At 43.1% G+C, this 18548-nt stretch overlaps 1 protein-coding gene across 1 annotated transcript; it reads right to left on the bottom strand.

Moving 5' to 3' along the window:
* Positions 1–5336: 5336 nt before the first annotated feature.
* GET3 (guided entry of tail-anchored proteins factor 3, ATPase) lies at positions 5337–18445 on the bottom strand. The gene is made up of 7 exons (XM_044453935.1): positions 18114–18445; positions 17140–17287; positions 15311–15459; positions 14321–14471; positions 13929–14036; positions 8233–8430; positions 5337–5912 (listed from the first exon to the last, which is right to left on the bottom strand). Exons 1-7 carry the CDS (start codon positions 18281–18283, stop codon positions 5781–5783), a joined length of 1056 nt encoding a protein of 351 aa, XP_044309870.1. The 5' UTR covers positions 18284–18445; the 3' UTR covers positions 5337–5780.
* Positions 18446–18548: the final 103 nt, after the last annotated feature.

Genomic DNA, 18548 nt, shown 5'->3' with positions numbered 1-18548 from the left:
CAGACACATGTCAGACACAAAGCTTCAGAATGCATGCATTTGAAATAGGATCTGCAGACAAATGTTGAGAATATTCTTCTGCATCTTTTGATGGTGTGAGCCATCACTTCATATAATCAGAACAGAGCCTGCAAAAATGAATTCTGTGCAGAGGGCTAGGCTCCACTAATAACATATGCAATGTTCATCGCATGAGTATCCCATGTGCTTAGGGTGTGGGATCATTCCATCCTCATAGCAACCCTATGAGGGAGATGAAGCTAAGATACAACAATTTTCCCAGTACAGCACCCAGAGCTTCATGGCCAAGCAAGAATTTCAACAAATGTCTGTAGAGTCCAAATCCAACACAGTACGTGCCGCATCAGATTGGCTCTTTATTGTCACGGTGAAATTTTCCAGGTACATGTTCAGAGAAACAGCTCCAATCTTTAGTGATTTGGGAGATCGAGGGAATCTTTTTGAAGGATTGTGTGTGTGGGGGGGGAGGTTGGGGAGGTTATGCAACAGTATGCTTATATCACGTATTTTAAGTTGGTTGCATATATCAACAGTCAAAACATTCACACAATCAGCCCTGATTAAGGTGATGCGTTGGAATTTGAGCCTCAGATTTTGGAGTCAACATGTTTCTGCCACAGAAGCCCAATATACTCACCCCAAAGCTTTGCCACAGCCAATCTTGGTAGCTGTTTTGCAGCCTTCCCACCCCTCCCCCACAAGAGTACAGCTGTTGCCTGTGGCCATGCTGTGCTGGTGGGAGATGCTTGGCTGAGCCACTGGTGCTAATGAGCTCCCAGCCTCTTGCTGGGGCAGACATGAGTTCCAGACAGCGCCAAGGCACACCTTACATAATGCTGCTGTTGCCACCACCACCACCCCCTGGGCATCTGTCTGAGCCTAAAGACACACATACTCAGTCCTGTACACCTACAGGACACAGTGTTTCATAACCACGTCACTCACATACTAACAGCAGCCAGTTCCAGGAGAGGGAAGGAGCAGGACTAAGCCTGTGTGGAGCACGGAGGGGGTAAACACATTAATCCAGAGTGGCTGCCAAACATCAACATTTCCTAAGAAAGGTAGTAGGTATGCCCCTTGCCTAGAAGTTTAAAAAAAAAAAACAATAATTAAAACTTGCTTGTGCATATTATCCAGTGGTTGCATGATAAAAATAAATGCAATTACTGCAACTTATGAGTAACTGGATAAAAGCATTTGCCCTCAATTCCTTTGACTTTGCATTGAAAAAACTTTTAATTGAAGATTCATTTTCAGCCCTCCGTGATTTTTCCCCAACATGTCATTAAAATGTACATCCAAGTATTTGATTTTTTGAGTTTCAGACCTTGGTACATTATCTAGCAAATTTGTTATTTACAGTTAGAATAGGGAGAAGGCATTTTACTGGTCTGTTCCTGTCAACTTGGAGGATGTAAGGTATGATTTCCATATTCTTTGGAAACATGAAGTGGGGTTGGGAAGCTGTGTTTCTTACTTAAACTCCTCTGTTGCTGCCAGAAACCCAACTCCTTTTTCAGGGTCAGGACAAAACCTTCAGATCCTAGGCTTTGCCCTTTGGGGGACACTTTGTTTCTCAGAATGCCCCAGTCATTTTTTGGGGTCTCTCCACCAGAAGCAAAACTGTAGGACCAGAAGATAACGCATGGCAGCACCATGCAAATTAGCTCCATCCATAAACTTCCTACAGGGCAAAACAAGTCAGTGAGCCTATCCCACCAATGACCCACTGCCTGGCACTATATAAACCAGAACTTCCCCATTCCCATCCAAGATAAAACTTGAATCTATCCCAAAATCTCAGTGCAGCCATCCCCATCCTCACGCCCCCCGAATGATTTAGAACTACCAGGATCCTTGACCATCAGCCTTGCTAGCTAAGGCATTCCAAATCATCTGATCTTCCTTTACTACCTGTGCTAATAAGGGAGAGAGAGGAAAGGTGGAGTACTCAGTAGTGCAGAGAAGAAACAGGGCCTTTTACATTTGGGTTCTTCACTTAAATGCAAAGCGGGAAGAAGCCACCAAGATTTTATTTTTATATGGATCTCTCCTAGCCCTAGGAAGTTTCTCTAATGCTTTAATTACATTGTATTGACATTGGCTGCTATATTGCAATATGTGTTTACATAAACCACATAGAGGTCCTATGATATCAAGCAGTAGATGTCATTTCAATAAAATGAATAATCCAAATCACAAGGGCCAAAATACAACAGCCACATGGAGAAGGGGGAAGCTGAGGTGGAGCGGTGACACTTCAAGGTTCGACACCTCTACCCTAATGTGCTTTAGTTAGTGCAGCAGCAAGGTGGAAAGCATGATTACATTTTGGGGGATTCCCTTGGCATGGTCTATGCAGATCAGATATCCATTCTTTGCTTAATTCTGTGATGTCCAGGCCAAACTTTATCCCACTCTTGCCCAGCTCCATCTCTTGTCTTGAGATCCCATTGACAGGAGTAAAACCTGACTGTCCTTTTAAAATACATTGCTGATGTCCTTATTATAAATAATGGTTCAATTTCTGTCCATCTTTGCTGGCTAGAATGGGACATCTATATTTTTCTCATACTGAGAATGGTGAAAGGGAAGGGAAGGATGGTGAAAGGAAAGGAATTATACTAGCCCCATTAAAAGAATTAATTTTTCCCTCTTGCTTCTCCCATTCCTTCTAATGTCTCTTTAGATTGTAAGCTTGTGGGCACAGAACACCTTGTTGTTGAATGGCTTATTTGTAAGCTGTTCCTAGAACCCTTTTGGCTGAGGAGCAGCATAAAAAATAGTTTGCATCAATTAACCCCCCAGCTGCTATTTTAACATAAGTGAGTTGGGATTTAGTTGTGGCATGACGTAAAACAGATGTCAATTGAATTTCCTTCACATTCAGACCTTTTACATTGCTAAAAGTTTGAGGAAACCTTTTGCTCGGAACTGGCTTAAGCATCCAACCCCTACAGCGTGCTTTGTGTATCAGTATCATATCAAGCTCTTATTTCCTAGTTTTACCTCATTTAAAATACAAAGGACCCTTTACAAAGCCACTGGGTGCAGATGAGCTTTTCCAGCTACCAAGTTTGCCTTTAATTTGGGAAAACACAGTCCCAAGGTATGAAGTACAAACAGGATTACAAAAACAAACTCTTTACCCAAAGACCTGGCATGCTGTCTTTTAAGACCGGTAACAATAGGCCTCTTAGCTCACTTTAATTACTTACTAGTTTTAAGTGTGTAAAAATGTAGGACAATGGTGCCTAAGAGTCAACTTCTTTAGTTTCCTGAGCCCAGGATACTGTTCTAAGGAGGCACTACTTCACATGCTATTCTTTCCTACTCACAGTGTGATGTAGTAGTTAAGAGTGCATGAGTGAGACTCAAGAAACTTGGGTTCTAGTCCACACTCAGCCACAGAAGTTGCTGGGTGACTTCAGGTCAGTCACAGACCAACATACCTCACGGGGTTGTTGTTGTGAGGATAAGATTGAAAGGAGAATTAACAATAACAACAGCATACTAGACCTACCAATGCTGATAGTCAATAGACATTCATTCCAATACAAGTATATAAAAGTGGGGCAGGAAAGTCAGAATATTTGCCTATCAAGCCAAGCACTGACTGCTTAGACAAACAGGTGGTCTCCAGGCCCTTCGGCAATAGAATTTTCACATCACCATTGGCTTAATTTTTTAAACTAATGTCGAGGATGGAACTTGAGACCTTCCAAAAATCCCAGGTCTGCCAAGGAGCTATGGTCCATCCCTAAACTTAACCCTCTTTACAGATATTTTGTTCTGCTTTCTCCTATTATAATGGGTTACACACAAATATATTACATTTCATATGCTTCTAACATCTCCCTCCCAGCCACTGCCTTCCCCCATGAAGTACTAACTCCACAAGAAACAGGTGATGTAGACCTCAGGTACTATACAGAATTGCTGGCTAATTAGTATGTTTGTTGTTATAACAGGACTTTATGGAGGATTTCTTAGGAGGTTCTCCACAGTTAACAGTTGGGCCTGCATGTATCTACCTGCTGAGAAGCTATCTAGAGTGTTTGGGGATTAGTCACTATGTAACCTTAATTCTCCTTCTACAGCAATTGTTATTTTCATGTGCTAGTTATGCAGTGTGCATTTATGCCAATTATGAAGCTCAGAAATGTGGAAAGAAAGGCACCTCCATACTTGTCCCTGCCACTGGCAAAGAAAACAAGATGTTGGTCTTGTTCTGTGGGAAAACTGGGACTTGGGACACTCCCATCTCACTGTGACACAATTTGAATAAAAAGCAAGCCAGGAGAAGACTCCATTGCACCCTGCCTTGAGAATAAGAAACCTAGATCAATTAGACATTGTATTCTTAAATACCTGCAACAGGTTCCTAAACCTTTTGGTTTCAAAATCCTGTAGAATGCAGAGTCAGCACATCACAAGGGCATGCACACATCACTGTTCACAAAGGACTGAAAGTGTCAAAGACAGCCATCTGCCTTGCAGAACACTCTAGGTAGGGAATCTTTATGCTCCCAGATAGCTGAGAATTTGCAACGGCAAGTACTTCATTATCTGACAGTCAGCTTATGCTTAACTGAGGTGTTGGTTGTAGAGGGGGAACTACTAGGGTAGGATGAAAGCATGCCTCCTAGAGGACAAAGCAGTTATGGCAGAACATGAATTGTTACCCAGCACGACCAGACCACATCGTATCACTCATAAAATGCTCCACTGGATCTTTTCCTCACTGCACCTTCCAAGTAGTCCTAGCATGAAACCAGGTATTCAAGGTACTTTCCCCACCACTGATCCTGCACTGTGACACTGCATCCTGAGAAAGCACAGCTACAATTGAACAAACAGTCCCAGCTCTGTCCAACTGCTACATCCCAACTAAGCCCTAGTTCCTTCAGAGCCTCTTTCCTCTTGCTAACCTTAGAAATGTCTTTTGAGACCGCTCAGCATACAAGCACACACAGGCACACTGTAGACAATACATGCCAGGAAATTTTAATACCATAACATTTCCCTTATGCAGAGGGGACTAGTGTCTAGGGAAGGATCTGTAAACTGCAGAGTGCTTATAAGCGCCTGTCTTTTAAACTTGCACATCTGTATTCCAATTCCTATTTTACACATCCCTTTCCAGTTTGAGAAAGCTAGTTAGCAAGACTAGGTATTCTCATTAGTGTTGCCAACAAATCTTTCCAGATGACAAACTTTTCCAGAGGCTGCCCTGACAAAAGACACCCCCTGAAGAATGCTGATGGGCCTCCACACCAGAATTCCCGACATCAATGAAAATGGCACCTTGATTGATGAACAGCAACAAATTCATTTCCCTTACAGTTTATTTACATGTTTCCCCTTAGGGTGAACGGTTGCAAATGGACTGACAATCTCCGCATCATCACAACACCTGACTGGGACCTCAGACATAACTGTATCCAGCCCAGGAGATATGATCCAGAAGGAAGCCAGAGGGAGAAAAACAAAAACGGGGGCCAGAGTTGAAATTAGCTAGCCGATCAGTGAGGGGAATGAATTCAATGTTGTGGCTGGTTTTGGGTGTCCAATGGAAGTAAGTATCAGCAACAGGACAGAAAGAAGTGAAAATGTCAGATTCTGCATCTTTCCACCACAGCACGATCAGAGGCCACTGAAAGGGGAGTTCTGGTGGGCAAGGGGTGGGCAAGAGTAGGCTTGGGATGGTGGGTGGTAGGGGCAGGGGGAATAAGTGGAAGTCAGTTTGTAGTTCTTCATTTTGCACTGGGTGGCTTGTAGGGCTCCAGTAACAGACTTGAGAAGGTGTTGACTTTGTCAGCCCCTCGCACTTCATGGGGCAAGAGCGGCAGCTTGACAATGTGAAAATCTTCATAGAGGTCTTCCATCTGGAGGAAGGAAAGAACACACCAAGTGTCAAAGGAGCACCTAATAGTCACAAGTTTCTTGGTAGAAATCTTGATAGAATCACAAACGCATTTCTGGTCTAACTTTGCCCCATCGGTTATAAAGTGTATCATATTCATTCTCAGAAACTTTTTTGCATATACATCAGCTTTACAGCTTTAATTCAATAACAGATCTAAACTGTAATCATAACCCAGTGTCAAAGAGCTTCAGACAGAAACCTGGGAAGTGTTTTTGTGCTTAGCAGCTACAAGTTCACTGTTATGAAAATATTAGCTCTCTCATTGATGGAAATTTCTTAGCTTTCATTTACACAAGCTCAACTCTCCAGTGTTGACACAGCTAAAGTGGGTGCACTAAGAAAAGGAATCACTCAGTTGGAAGAGACTACAATTGCCAGGTCAAAGTATGAATAATTCTATACTTAGTGCAGAAGCAAAAGGGAGGTGTAAAAACAAAAACAATCAATCACGTGATTAGAAGACAGCTTGAAGGGATGCAGGACAGATCAGAACATATTGCTGAGAGAAATTTGTTCCTGCTGCGCTTCCCACCCTTAACCCTGGCTCAGAGTAACCATCTCATGCAGCAAACCTCTCTCTCTTTTTCTTTTTCAAAGGATAAAATGGAAGAGCTAGAAGTGGCAGCAGCATGAAGATAAAAGAAACCAGAACACTGGTGGGGAAAATAAAGGTTTGACTTGAAGAAGGATGTGTTTAAAAAAAACTAACCCCAGAAAAGCTGTAAAGAAATTAAGCAACGACGAAGTAGGGACAGGCAGGATGCCAAGAAGACCGTATGGGGGGAAAAAAGGATGCCAAAATTAGAAAAGAAAAACATGAGCAAAATGGGAAAGAAAGGAATGATGAACAAAATGTAAGAGAATGCAAAGGTACAGAACCTCTCTCAGTCCAAGGAATGAATTCCATTTTGGAGAAGCTTTTAGGGATTGATTTCTAATGTTGGGCAGTGCCAAAAGCAAAAGAAGTGGGGTTAAAATACCCGCATACTTTAGCATAAAGCATTTACTGTGAGCAGCTAAGCCTTGGACGAGGCATTTCAAGCTTTTAGAATGCAAGAAAAGCTGGAAAGCCACCCAACAATCAGTGAGGGAAAGGAGGTGGAGTCAGAGGAAGTGTGGCATTCTATAGATGCCTAGTCTGAACCTCCTGGAAGGTTGGATATGGCTCCTGGGCCTGAAGTACCACAACCCTAAGATAAAGGATAAAGAATGCTGAAACTTGTGGAGAACAGCTTGCTTATGCTGGATTTAGAGGCTTGCTAGAAAGAATATCTGGACAAAAGGACTATGCAAAACTGCTACTGAAACATCCATTGTTATTATCAGTGATGATGGGGTTAGACAAAACTCATCCAGGGCAACATGAGAAAGGGGTGAAATTCCAATATAGGAGGGGTGGCCAGACTGACGCAATGGAAGAGCCACAATTAAATGACAGATGGTTGAGAGGTGCAAGTGGGTGCCTGTGGGCAGCGGTGGGAGGGGCGAACGGCAAGCAGGTGCCTGCAGGTGCCACAGCAGTGAGCAGCAAGCTGCAAAATAAACGCAAAGAGCTGCACGTGGCTCTTGAGCCTCGGTTTGACCACCCCTGCATTATAGTATCACAGCAATGGGAAGAGCAGTAATGAGAAACCTGTTTCCTGCCCTCTCCAGAGATAATTATACTCTTGCTGAGAACCTGAACACAAGTCATAAAACAATTATTCAGAATACTGTGAGCCGGGCAGCCTCAGGCTGAAGACAAAATAATGTAGTAGAGAGAACAGTAAAAGTCCAGGCATTTAACGTTCATGGAATCTTTACTGTCCCAGAGGCTGGGACTCAAGAAGCTAGATACTGATTTGAATAGAGGGTGGCAGCCTTCTGCATGACTGCTCACAAGTGAGCAGGACAGAATCACCCAGCAGCACTGCTGAAGGGCATCCAAATATGAGTCTCTGCATGTCTGCTTGGAAGCAAGCACAAGCAGCAGGTCTATTCACAAGTAAGAAGGGCATGCCTCTGCAGGACAAAGGCTCAGGAGGAAGGAGGACTGAGTCACTCATCTGCTTTCTCTCCAGGGCCCAACCCCTTTTGCTGCTTGGAGAGAAGAATTTTTTCTGCTAGTAGAAGATCTGGAGCCCAGAAAGGAAGCTGGCAGGCCTGATGGAGAGCCCCCGGACTGCATCTGCCCTAAAGGTTCCTCAGTCTATCTTGATTTATAGAAGCTTCATATTTATGCCTTCCCAACACACATTCTTCAAGGGACACAAGAAAATTAGAAAGGTCTCTAACAATACCTGGTCAAGATATTTCGACTGGATTTTGTGCCGGGCCTCACACATCTTGCATGGCTTTTCTGGGTCAGGAAAGACCAACTGATTGACTATGATGTTGTGGGTGTCAATCTTGCACTTGGCTAGTTCCTGAATGAGTCGTTCTGTTTCATACAGGGACAGGAACTCAGCAATGCAGACACAGATAAATGTGGTTTGCTCCTGCAGAGTAGACAAGGTAGCATTAGCTTAGTGACAAAACAGCAGGGCATGGCTGTTTATTTCCTGCTTCCCACACAACTCCCTCTTCCACTCTAACTATCAGCATCTCCATTCCCAACCCTGCCAACAATCCTTCACAGGCATAGAGTCAGAAGGTAAAACTATGGAGAATGCAGCAAAAATTGCTCCCCTTTGTAAGCACTGCAGCCGCCACTGCTCCCAGGACAGCGGCCACCTAAGTAGCCTACCAGGTATTTTACTGCTATCAGCAGAAGGGGGAAAATGGCTGTGGAACAGATGAAAAGGCATTCAGACAGCCACTGCCCTCTCAGGGGGCACAGCAGCCTCATCTGACTCTCTCTGCACTGTCTGGCCGAGTTCATGTCTATCCTCTCTGCAGCTGTCCATTCATTTGCTTAACAGAAAGCCCAATGACCATACAGAAGGGCCCTTGGGCAGCTGCTTTGTGCACCTCCTGTGTTGCTACCAGAGACACAGAAAGGGAGAACAGCAGCTCTTCCTTGTTTTTCAGCTCCGAAACACAGAAAAGCACCCAGGTACTTCTAGCCCTGACATCCTCCCTCTCAGCTACTCTATAAGGAGAATGAAGAGGACAGAAAGGGTGAGCAGAAGTAGCATGCAAGGCCACTTGTTCTTTCCGGGACCCAAAACAATTTGTTTTAAGGCTGGAGTGAACTGCAAGGCATGCTGCCCAGAATGAAACGGGGGCCAGTACATCTGGGGCAGTTTATTCACCACAGGTGAGCAGACAAGTGGCAATTCCCAAGGTCAAGTTAATTGGCTCAGTCCAGTTCAGATTTAACATAGATTCTAACTACATTTGGACATAGTACTCTGTCCACAACACACACACACACACTTGCACAACAAACCCTGTAACAGAATGCAGGATTGTCAGCCCATACCTCCTCTATCATGCAAGATCTTATAGTATACTGCACTGCTATATATGAAGCTCCCCAAGGCCCTGGAATAGATATGACTTTATTAAATAGGTACATTCTTCCCAAGAGCATTTGATGCTGGATTTCTTTCCTCTGAAATATTCCCCCCCCCCATATTTTATTGATTGTGAACTGTCCCGAGATTCCATGCATATGGGACAACATATAAACGTTTTAAATAAATAAATAATTTTTACAAGAGAAAATGCCAAACAATTAATGGGATGGGCAGGAATCTTACAATGCAGGCTATAGCTGTGGTTGGCAATGTTTTTTCAAAAGGTTAGGAATGCTTCCCTAGTGAGAAATAGGCTAACAGTCATCTCTTGACCCACAATCAAAGATGAGCTCCAGTACAGCCTAACTACATTAGATAAACGCTTTTGTTGCAATACCTTGATTCACAATACTTTGTCTGTTCCATACTGCCAATGGGAAAGGTTTGCCAAGCCACTCAGACTTTTATAATTCAAAGACACACACTGCTATTCCCACAAAAGATAAATATTCACAGGGACTGTTCCAGAACAGATTACTCCAGAGTGGGGGTTGCAGCACTTTGCAAAGACAAAGGTTATGTACCTCCATGCCTTGGAGGTAGATTTAATTACACCCCTGCAACATTTGCCTGTAGTCCTCCAAGGAAGCCCAGGAGGCATGCAATCCCAGCATTCTTACTGCTTTGACAAACTAAAATCAGCTTTAATAGCAGTCTTAGAGCTCTTTGATCAGAAAAGAATGCACATGAAGGAGTGCAGTAAGGGTCTGTAACAGTTTACACTAGCTGAGATTCACAGGTTCTGCTGAGGAAAAGTTTACGCTTCCTTCTCTGCTAGGTGGCAGCTGCACCTTTAAACAGCAGCCCATACTCAGCAATCCAAAATCATCAGCTGAAAACAGAAAGCCAGAAAGGGATGTGGTTGATTAGAATGGATATGAGTGTAAGCTACTCTATAATTCAAACAACACATTAATCCTGCTGGAAATTTTAACCATGATACACAATCAGGCAAAGCAGGGATAGGATGGCCAGTGCAGCAAACTAAAATGCCCTCTGATCTGCAGCAAGCCATTTAGTGCTGGCCACAGTCTGACTTTCTAAAAAAGTGCCTGTATGTTCTCCACACTTGGGCAAGTGGAAACAGACCAGGGCTAGACAAAGAGTACATGCCAAACTATGACTTTAAAAGATAGTTAGCAGTGGGCTGTAAAGGTAGGATATGTAGAAAACACCCTTGCCAGCAGAATTCTTGGGGGAGGGAGTTGTGGGGGGAGGCCCTGGGCTGCCCTCATTTTCCCAAGTATGGATAACACAGATGCACAAGGACCTTCCTAAGATATCCCCCAGAAACTTGTAAAAAAGACTGGGGGATACTGACTCAGTTTCTTCCCTTCCAAGAAGAATTCCCAGGGTTTTTAGGGTGTTAGAAAGCCCCAGTTGCTCCCTCTGTTTTACAATCTACCCCAAGTGGATAGCACCTTGAGAAGCAGTGAAGCCTGAAAGAAAGCCTGAGGGGGGTACCCAAGGCTTTAAACAGACAAGCCTGCTTTGCCACAGGCTATTGATCCACATTTTGAATCTCCTTAACCACTGCTAGCAGGTAGAGAGGACAACTTTTGTAGCTGTCTCTGCCGCTTCAGCATTCTGGAGTACCTGGGAAAGGCAATTAGCTGCTGGCCCCTTGGCTAGACTGGCACTCCTTTCTGTCACTCTTGCCAATGGACTCTGTTTTTTGTTTTTGTTTTTAAACTTGACCCTAGCTTATTTTGTTGTCTGGGTATGGACAGCACAATAAGCCACAGTAGGTTTATTAAACCCTATTGCAACCGTACAATGTGGGCTTATTAAACCCTAGAAACGAGTGGGTCCTAGATCAAATCAAGCCAGAACTCCCCTGGAAGCAACACTGACAAAGCAGAGCCTGCCATACCTTGAGCACATCATGAGAAGGCAAGACACACTGGAAAAGATAATCATGCTCAGGACAATTGAAGGCAGAAGAAAAGGAAGGCCATACAAAAGATGTATTGACTCCATAAAAGAAACCACAGTCTTGAAGTTAGAACAGTTTAGCAGGGATGCCATGGATAGGACTTTTTCGAGGCTTTTCATTCACATGGTTGCCATGAGTTGGAGATAATTTGGCAGCATATAGCAACAAGTACAAGCCACAGCAACTTAGGCTTTTAAACCACCCTGAAGGAAAAGTGCTAAGTTTATGTAACACACTAAATCACCATGGCTCAAAAACTACCATGGCTCAGTGTGTGGTGCAAACCCAGACTATGAATAGCCAACAGTGGGTTGGTCATTTCCAGAACAACCCATGGTGCACTTGCCAGTTGTTCAGGTTTACCATAGGCTGACATCCCCTGAGTTTCCCCTCAGTTTCCAGCCAGTGTCCCAGAAAACTTCACTAAAGCTGAATTGTCTCCTCTTCCTGCTGTGATTGCTTTAGCTTTTTTCCTTTTCCCTACAGCCCTCCAAAACTTTTTGCTCCAATTCCTGAGTGTAAAGCAGGTAACAGCCCCTCTAAAGTGCCCAAGAAGCATGCTGGAAGTGTTGTCACTGGTTCATCACCCTCCACTTTTTTTTAGCATTAGAAGTCTGTGAACTTTTACATTTATTTTTTCAGCCAAATTTCCATGGATTTTATTTTTAAAGGGATTTTCACAAGAACATAAATATATGTATATGCATATAAATCTAACCCACCGCCCAAATAGTTCTGTCCAAAACTAGGTTTTAGGAGGAAGCCTGAGGTTTTGCACCTGTCAAAGCTCCATGCTCATGTAACAAGGGGTGGGTCACACTCTTCCACCTGAGCACCCAGTGCCTCAGGGAAGAGTGAAAAAGGTGCAGAATACTGAGAGGAGTCATATCATCTCAAAAATATATAGCAGGACCTATATATAACCTCCTTTTGTGAGCAATGATCACCTGTAGCTTTGCTTTTCCTCAATGAATGACCTTTTGACAGCAGTGAGGACAGTGGAAAGTAAAAAATAAAAAAAAAAAAAAACCTATTTGCAGCCTCTCTGTGTTAATGCCTTCTGCATGTTGACCACAGGCACCTCCCAGGACATCATGTACATGTGAATTCTGTTACAGATCCCAACAAACGTGCACATTTGAAATTACATAAATCAAAACAAAACGTTTTTAACCATTTAACAAAACCATTTCTGCACATTCCTTGTGCTTAAAAAATATATATAAGATGTTGAACAAGAGACAGGCCTTCCAATGTGCCACTTGGGCACTTTGGAGGGGCTGTCTATGGCTCTCAACTTGAAGATTGCCAATGCAACCTCCAAATAAACCAGTAATAAAGGGGGAAAACTGCAGTGAATGAAAAAAGGGCTCACTATCATGAGAGAGCCCTGACCTTGTAGCAGTTGCTCCACTGTGCTATTTAGGCATCTGTGGATCAGCTGTCACTGGTGGTGACCCAAGTGAGCTCAGCAAAAGGAGCAAAGGGGTTGCTGCCACTTCCTGAAACCCATGGAAGAGCAGTTAACAAGGTGTGGATGACCCAACAACCCATTATGGTTTCCAGAACCCCTGGAGCAAATTACGGACTGTCGGGGTGGGCTGCCTTATGGCACTCAAGCTGCCCAAGCAAAGTAGAACAGCTCACCCTGGCTTGCCACTCACAATGCACTATGGTCTTGTGCAAACCCAGCCATTGTTCGACTTCTAGAGCTTCACTAACATCAGTGAAGCAGATTAACTTCTGGCAGAAGCATTAACTAGGAAGCTGAAGACTGGAGCTGAACTTTAGCTTTACTACAAATTCCAAAAAGCATTTAGCCAGAACCTGTACTTCTCTTTCAGTATAAATATACATTAGAAAAGGAAGCTACTATGAATAAGAAAAGGCCTTTTAAATTTGTATGATATAAACTCTCATCAGTGTTCTGGAAGAGGGAGCACATCATAATTCTCTTGGAATTTCTTGGCACATCCCCTAAAGATCCAAAAGGCTCAATAATCTCTGTTCCAGAACTCATTCTTCCCTGCAGGTACCAGCTTTACCCTGATTGGAGAATTATCTGCTCAAACTGATTGCTGCTACAGTTACAGGTATGGTAAAAGCATGCAGGTATAAATCAGCGTTATTTATATGTACAACACAAGTAACTGCATTCCTTGCAGTCATCTACTGACTTCCCCATACTGTTGGAAGGAACTACTTTTACAAGAACCACCACTTTTATGTGGAACTCTGTAAATAACAAGCCCTTAAATGCCACATATTTGACAACGTGGAGGATCTACCCTCTATGAAGCAATTGCTATGTAGTAGGGATTCCAGGGGAAGCCTCGAGCTTCTGCTACATGCCTCAATACTAGGTGCGTCTTGCCCCAGTGAACACGGGATTTGCTCTTCACTCAGGATGAGATATGGCGCTAGGATCCTCTCAGGAACTACTTCTGCAAAAATCCCTCCTTCCCTGGCATACAAACATCACATAGAGAACATGGTGCATTGGAACCACCTCCTCCCTTCACCTTTGCAATATACTTGCCGGATCTTTGAACTGCTCGCTGACTGAACGGATAACAGGGAGGGTCTCCTCCAGCTTGGAGGCCAGTTGGTCAGCATTCATGTCTCCCAGGCCAAGCATGTTGCACATCTAGTAAAGAACAAATGGACAGGGAGCTGCAATGACAGGCCTCTATCAATAGTGGGCAAATCACCCTTATAAATGTCTTACACAGCATTGCAGGCAAAGTGTGTGCATGTGCAGGGAAGCAGGAAGCTAAACCTGCTGATCAGCTCAGCCTAGAATAACAAAGCCCTGAAAAGTATGGGCAATAACAGTGGTACTGTGCTACAACTCAACAAGATGGAAATAATCAACCAGTTTACATTTGTCCTTAGTGCTACAAGAATAGTCCATCTCCTTTCCCCTTTTACCTGTGATATGAAGGGACTGATCTGGTTCTTTATCTGCATCAGTCGACCTAGTCCCCGCTCCACAATAGTTGGGAAATTGAGCAGCCGTAGCGTGTGCCCTGTGGGTGCTGTGTCAAACACCACCACGGAGAAATTCATCCCTTTCACCAACCTGTGCGGGCCAGAGAAAGACCTATCAGCAGCTTCATCATCTTTTGGGAAGAGTGCACTAAAAAGTGCCTCCCCATAACTTTATTTCTAGTTGCTTAGCCATTGACTAAAATACCCGTGCAAGTCTCCTACTCACAGAACGTTATGTCCCCATATGTGAATGCCCATTATGGATGTTATTTCACTGCATAATCACAGTTTGACCTATCCATAGCTACAGTTGCCCTCAATCTAAGACATCTGGACTCTTTTATGAGCTCTGGAAAGTCCAGTATTGCCCTGAGAATCCAAGTTTTCATAATTAGTGCTACATGAAGGGCATACAGGATGTGGTATCACACTTAGCAACATTCTTAATTCCTTGGCTATCCACAAGACCTGTTGTGGCTGTTTTCCCCCCAGCATAATTATAGCATTCAAAGAGTGTCAGTGTTTTCTTTGTTTGAGGGCAACTGTGTTTTTGGGCTTGTGCTCAATGGTAGTGTGGCTTAAAGCCCATTCATTTCAATGAGCTGACTCTAAGTAGGATTAATATTGGATGTAACCAAGGGAATCCATGTTATACACAACAGAATAAAGCATATTGTTAAACTATAGCTAAGCAGTTGGAAGTTAATATAACGCAATAAAAGATGCAAAGGTCACACAAACATGAGAATTCTGGACATACATAAAACATATTATAGTGGCTATCCCCACTTCTCTACCTTCTGCTAACCTCAACTTCAGAACAGTGAGCACAATAAAAGGCATTTCAAGTTTGGCTTTTGATTTCCCAATCTAAGGCTCAAACAAGCAGCAGGGGATATCATACCTGATGCCCCAGATGACAATTCTCACCTCATCACTTCAGCATAGCTCATGGCCTCATCAATACCAGGAAAGGCACTCATTGCCTCCTGCATCATCTTCTTGCCCATACTCAGCATGTTATCCTCTTCAAAGAATTCATCTGGAAGTTCAGCCACACCCAGGCTGGGGTCAATCTCCTAGGGAATCAAATATGGTCAGAACGTTACAGTATTGGCTTTACAAAGCAAGAGTAATATTATTGTTTAGACACTGAAGAACAATTAGAATGAAGAACTACAATTCCTGATCTGTAGAACAAGATGCACAGGCACTGAAGCTGGACTCAAAATTGCCACACGCTATTGATTTCTTTTTATAATCGAGGTGTTGAAATATACATAAGCTAGATTCAAACAAAGCCACACACTGAAGTCCTATTAGTTTCAACACAAAAGCATTAAGCACATGCCTAGCTCTTCCTTTAACATCATTGCTGAATCTGGTCCTATTTAATCACTTCATATGTATCTTCCAAAGGCAAAGACTACCACCACTAAACAAATGGAAGGTGATCACTCAGCCCACAGGCCAACTAGTCTAGCATTCTGTTCCTGCAGTGGTCTATTGGATGACTGTGGGATGTCTACAAGCAGGATATGAGCTTAATCACACCCTTTCGGTTGCATTCCTCAGCAGCTGGCATACAAGGGCATACTGCCTCCAAGATGGGAGGAAAGAAAATAGCATCATGACAACTGTTGATAGCCTCATCCTCTGTGATTTTATCTAGTTGCTTTAAAGCCATCCACACTGGTGATCATCCAATCCTTTGGTAGTAAACACCAAGTTGCCTGTGTGCAGAAGTCTGTCCTTTTATCTGTCCTGAATCCCTACCCATTTCTCTATATTGTATGTTCATTCTCAGATTGTGACAAGAAAAACCCTTCTCCCTATCCATTTCACAATGGCATGAATAATTTTATACACCTTTTATACATGTGCCCCACTTATTCACTTTTTTCTAAGCTAAAAAGCTCCAAACTTTGTAACTTTTTCTCATACATGAATTGCTTCAGTCCTGGAATAATTTTAGTTGCCTATTTATTTTTTTCCTGCTCTTTCTCATTGTTCTCACCTTTAGGTATCAGGCAGATGAATGGAAACTTCCACAGCTCTGTCTCAAGCCAAGTTTCATGTCCCAACTTTTGATGAGAAATTTAGATTTCCCCTTTTTAGACTTTATTAGTAAACTATGTGTGTATGAAATATTCCGTTTCTACTCGGAAATACTGGGAAAGAATTTATAACACACAAAGCCTCCCTAGATCTATTTGAATTAAGGGGAACAACTGTTATTCTGACAGTCCAGAATATCTGAGTTGAGAGTTTCAGAATAGTGTTACTATCATTACACTTGTACTGTTTCTCTGCCCTGAACGTTGATCCATCACTTACACCAAGCCTAAAGACTCATTTGTTAAATTTTCCATATCGAATTTTTATCATTTCTTTTTCTCACTTTCTTCTGGTCTCATTAGACTGGAAGGCTGCAGCTATGTCTTTTTTGTATAACTGTCCAGACTCCAGAGTCTACGGGAATGGGGCACTATATAAATATTAGTATAGATAAAAAATAAAAGTTAAATATATAATGCCTAGATATGAGATAGACCATCAAATATTCCTCAGCATCCAAAGTACAAAATAGAAAAAAATGGTTTTGGAAGGATATGAAGTGGCTAGAAATGTTTTACTATTCCTGCATATCATTCTGCTATTAAAGTTATCACCCAACGTCAGCCCCTTCTCAATACACAAGAACAGATTTTTACATAACAAGCATTTTGACTGATCAAACTACAGAAAGGTACACTCACCATGGCAAAAAGGTTATCGTAGCCCTTTACTTTGGTGGGAACTTTGGAAAATTTCTGGTCAAAGGCATCTGAGATATTATGAGCAGGATCTGTTGAGATTATGAGGACGCTCTCCCGCACTTTGGAGAGCTGCACAGCTAAGCTGCAGCTGGGTCCAGAAAGTAAAATAATGTGCAGTTAACACAGGAACAAAAACAAACAGCAGGTTTGAAACTAAAGGTGAAACTTACATATACACTACAAGTCGAGATATTTAAGAACATAATTTTATTTCATTAAATCCAAGTTGGAGATATCTCATAGTGACAAGGCTTCTAGCAAGAATTACTCTTAGAAACATAGAAACAGAGTCAGAAGGGGTCTTCAGGGCCATTTAGTCTGACCCCTGGCTCCAGCAAGATTACATTGCTGGCAGGACTGTAAGAGTGTAATGAAGTGTAGGAGAGAAAGCTGGTTCTGACCTTTGTTAAGCCAATTATTTTTGTTCTTTACACAACAAATTGACGGTTGATATACAGAATGTGGGTAACTACACTGCAATTGACCTCAAAGTTCTATAGATTAAACATACTATTATACTTAGCCTAGGGGTTACAAAGACGTGAATTAGAAAAAGAAGCAACCTTTTGCCCTGTTCACACAAATCTTCTAACACCCACAGAAAATGGAAGAAAAGTGTGTATGTTTACTTGCTCGATGGGCTATTTTCCAGGCTCCCATTATAAAGAGAATTCTATTTTTCATTCTTAAGTTGTCAGCTCCTCCCATCCAGGTTCCTCTGCCTCGAACATTTCAATGAGAGATAGAAATACAATCGGTAGAAACTTGGCCTAGCATATAAGCCCAGCGCTAGGGCTGCTGCGCTTTTTATCCGCTCACGCAACTCTTAAAGGGACAGGCGCCCTGCCAAGAAGAAAAAGGTGAAGGCAGCCATCCTCCCACGACAGCGTTATTCCTCATTTCGGCTAATTCACCTGCAGGTGGTCTTGCCGACACCGCCCTTCCCTCCGACGAAGATCCATTTCAGACTCCGCTGTTCGATAATGTTGCTTAGTGTCGGCTCCAGAGGCTCCACGTCAGGCGCGTCCTCAAATTCGTCCACTTCAGCAGCTAATCCGGACGCAGCCACCACTGCTGCTGCCATCTTAGACCAAAGTCACGTGACAACACCTGGGCTACTCCATTTTACAAGGAGGTTTCTGATTTTTCACTCGGTGTCTGCAATCCTTCTCAGGGAGAAATAGCGCAGCCGCACGTACTTCGCCTTACTTTTCTGTTACTCATGCGATGCGTTGATGTTAATGGGCCATAGAAAGGCTCAACCGCAGGAAAAAACCCACCCCTCCCTAGCTGGCTACTATAGTTCTGCCCAAACTCGCCTTGTTTCAGCGGATTGGTCTCGGGGCTGT

Source organism: Varanus komodoensis, unplaced genomic scaffold, assembly GCF_004798865.1.
Source record: "Varanus komodoensis strain SLA01 unplaced genomic scaffold, ASM479886v1 scaffold7_1, whole genome shotgun sequence".
NCBI classification, from domain to species: domain Eukaryota; kingdom Metazoa; phylum Chordata; class Lepidosauria; order Squamata; family Varanidae; genus Varanus; species Varanus komodoensis.
The sequence above is the reverse complement of the archived record's forward strand: the minus strand, read 5'-3'. Positions and strand labels throughout refer to the sequence as shown.

What these genes read in the sequence shown, in the direction of transcription:
- GET3 (XM_044453935.1), bottom strand. Translation starts at nt 18,283, where the DNA reads ATGGCAGCAGCAGTGGTGGCTGCGTCCGGATTAGCTGCTGAAGTGGAC. An exon ending in GCGAGCAGTTCAAAGATCCG is followed by an intron (nt 8,431 to 13,928) that starts GCAAGTATATTG and finishes TCTACTCTGCAG; the next exon opens with GAGCAAACCACATTTATCTG. An exon ending in AGTCGAAATATCTTGACCAG is followed by an intron (nt 5,913 to 8,232) that starts GTATTGTTAGAG and finishes TCCTTCCTCCAG; the next exon opens with ATGGAAGACCTCTATGAAGA.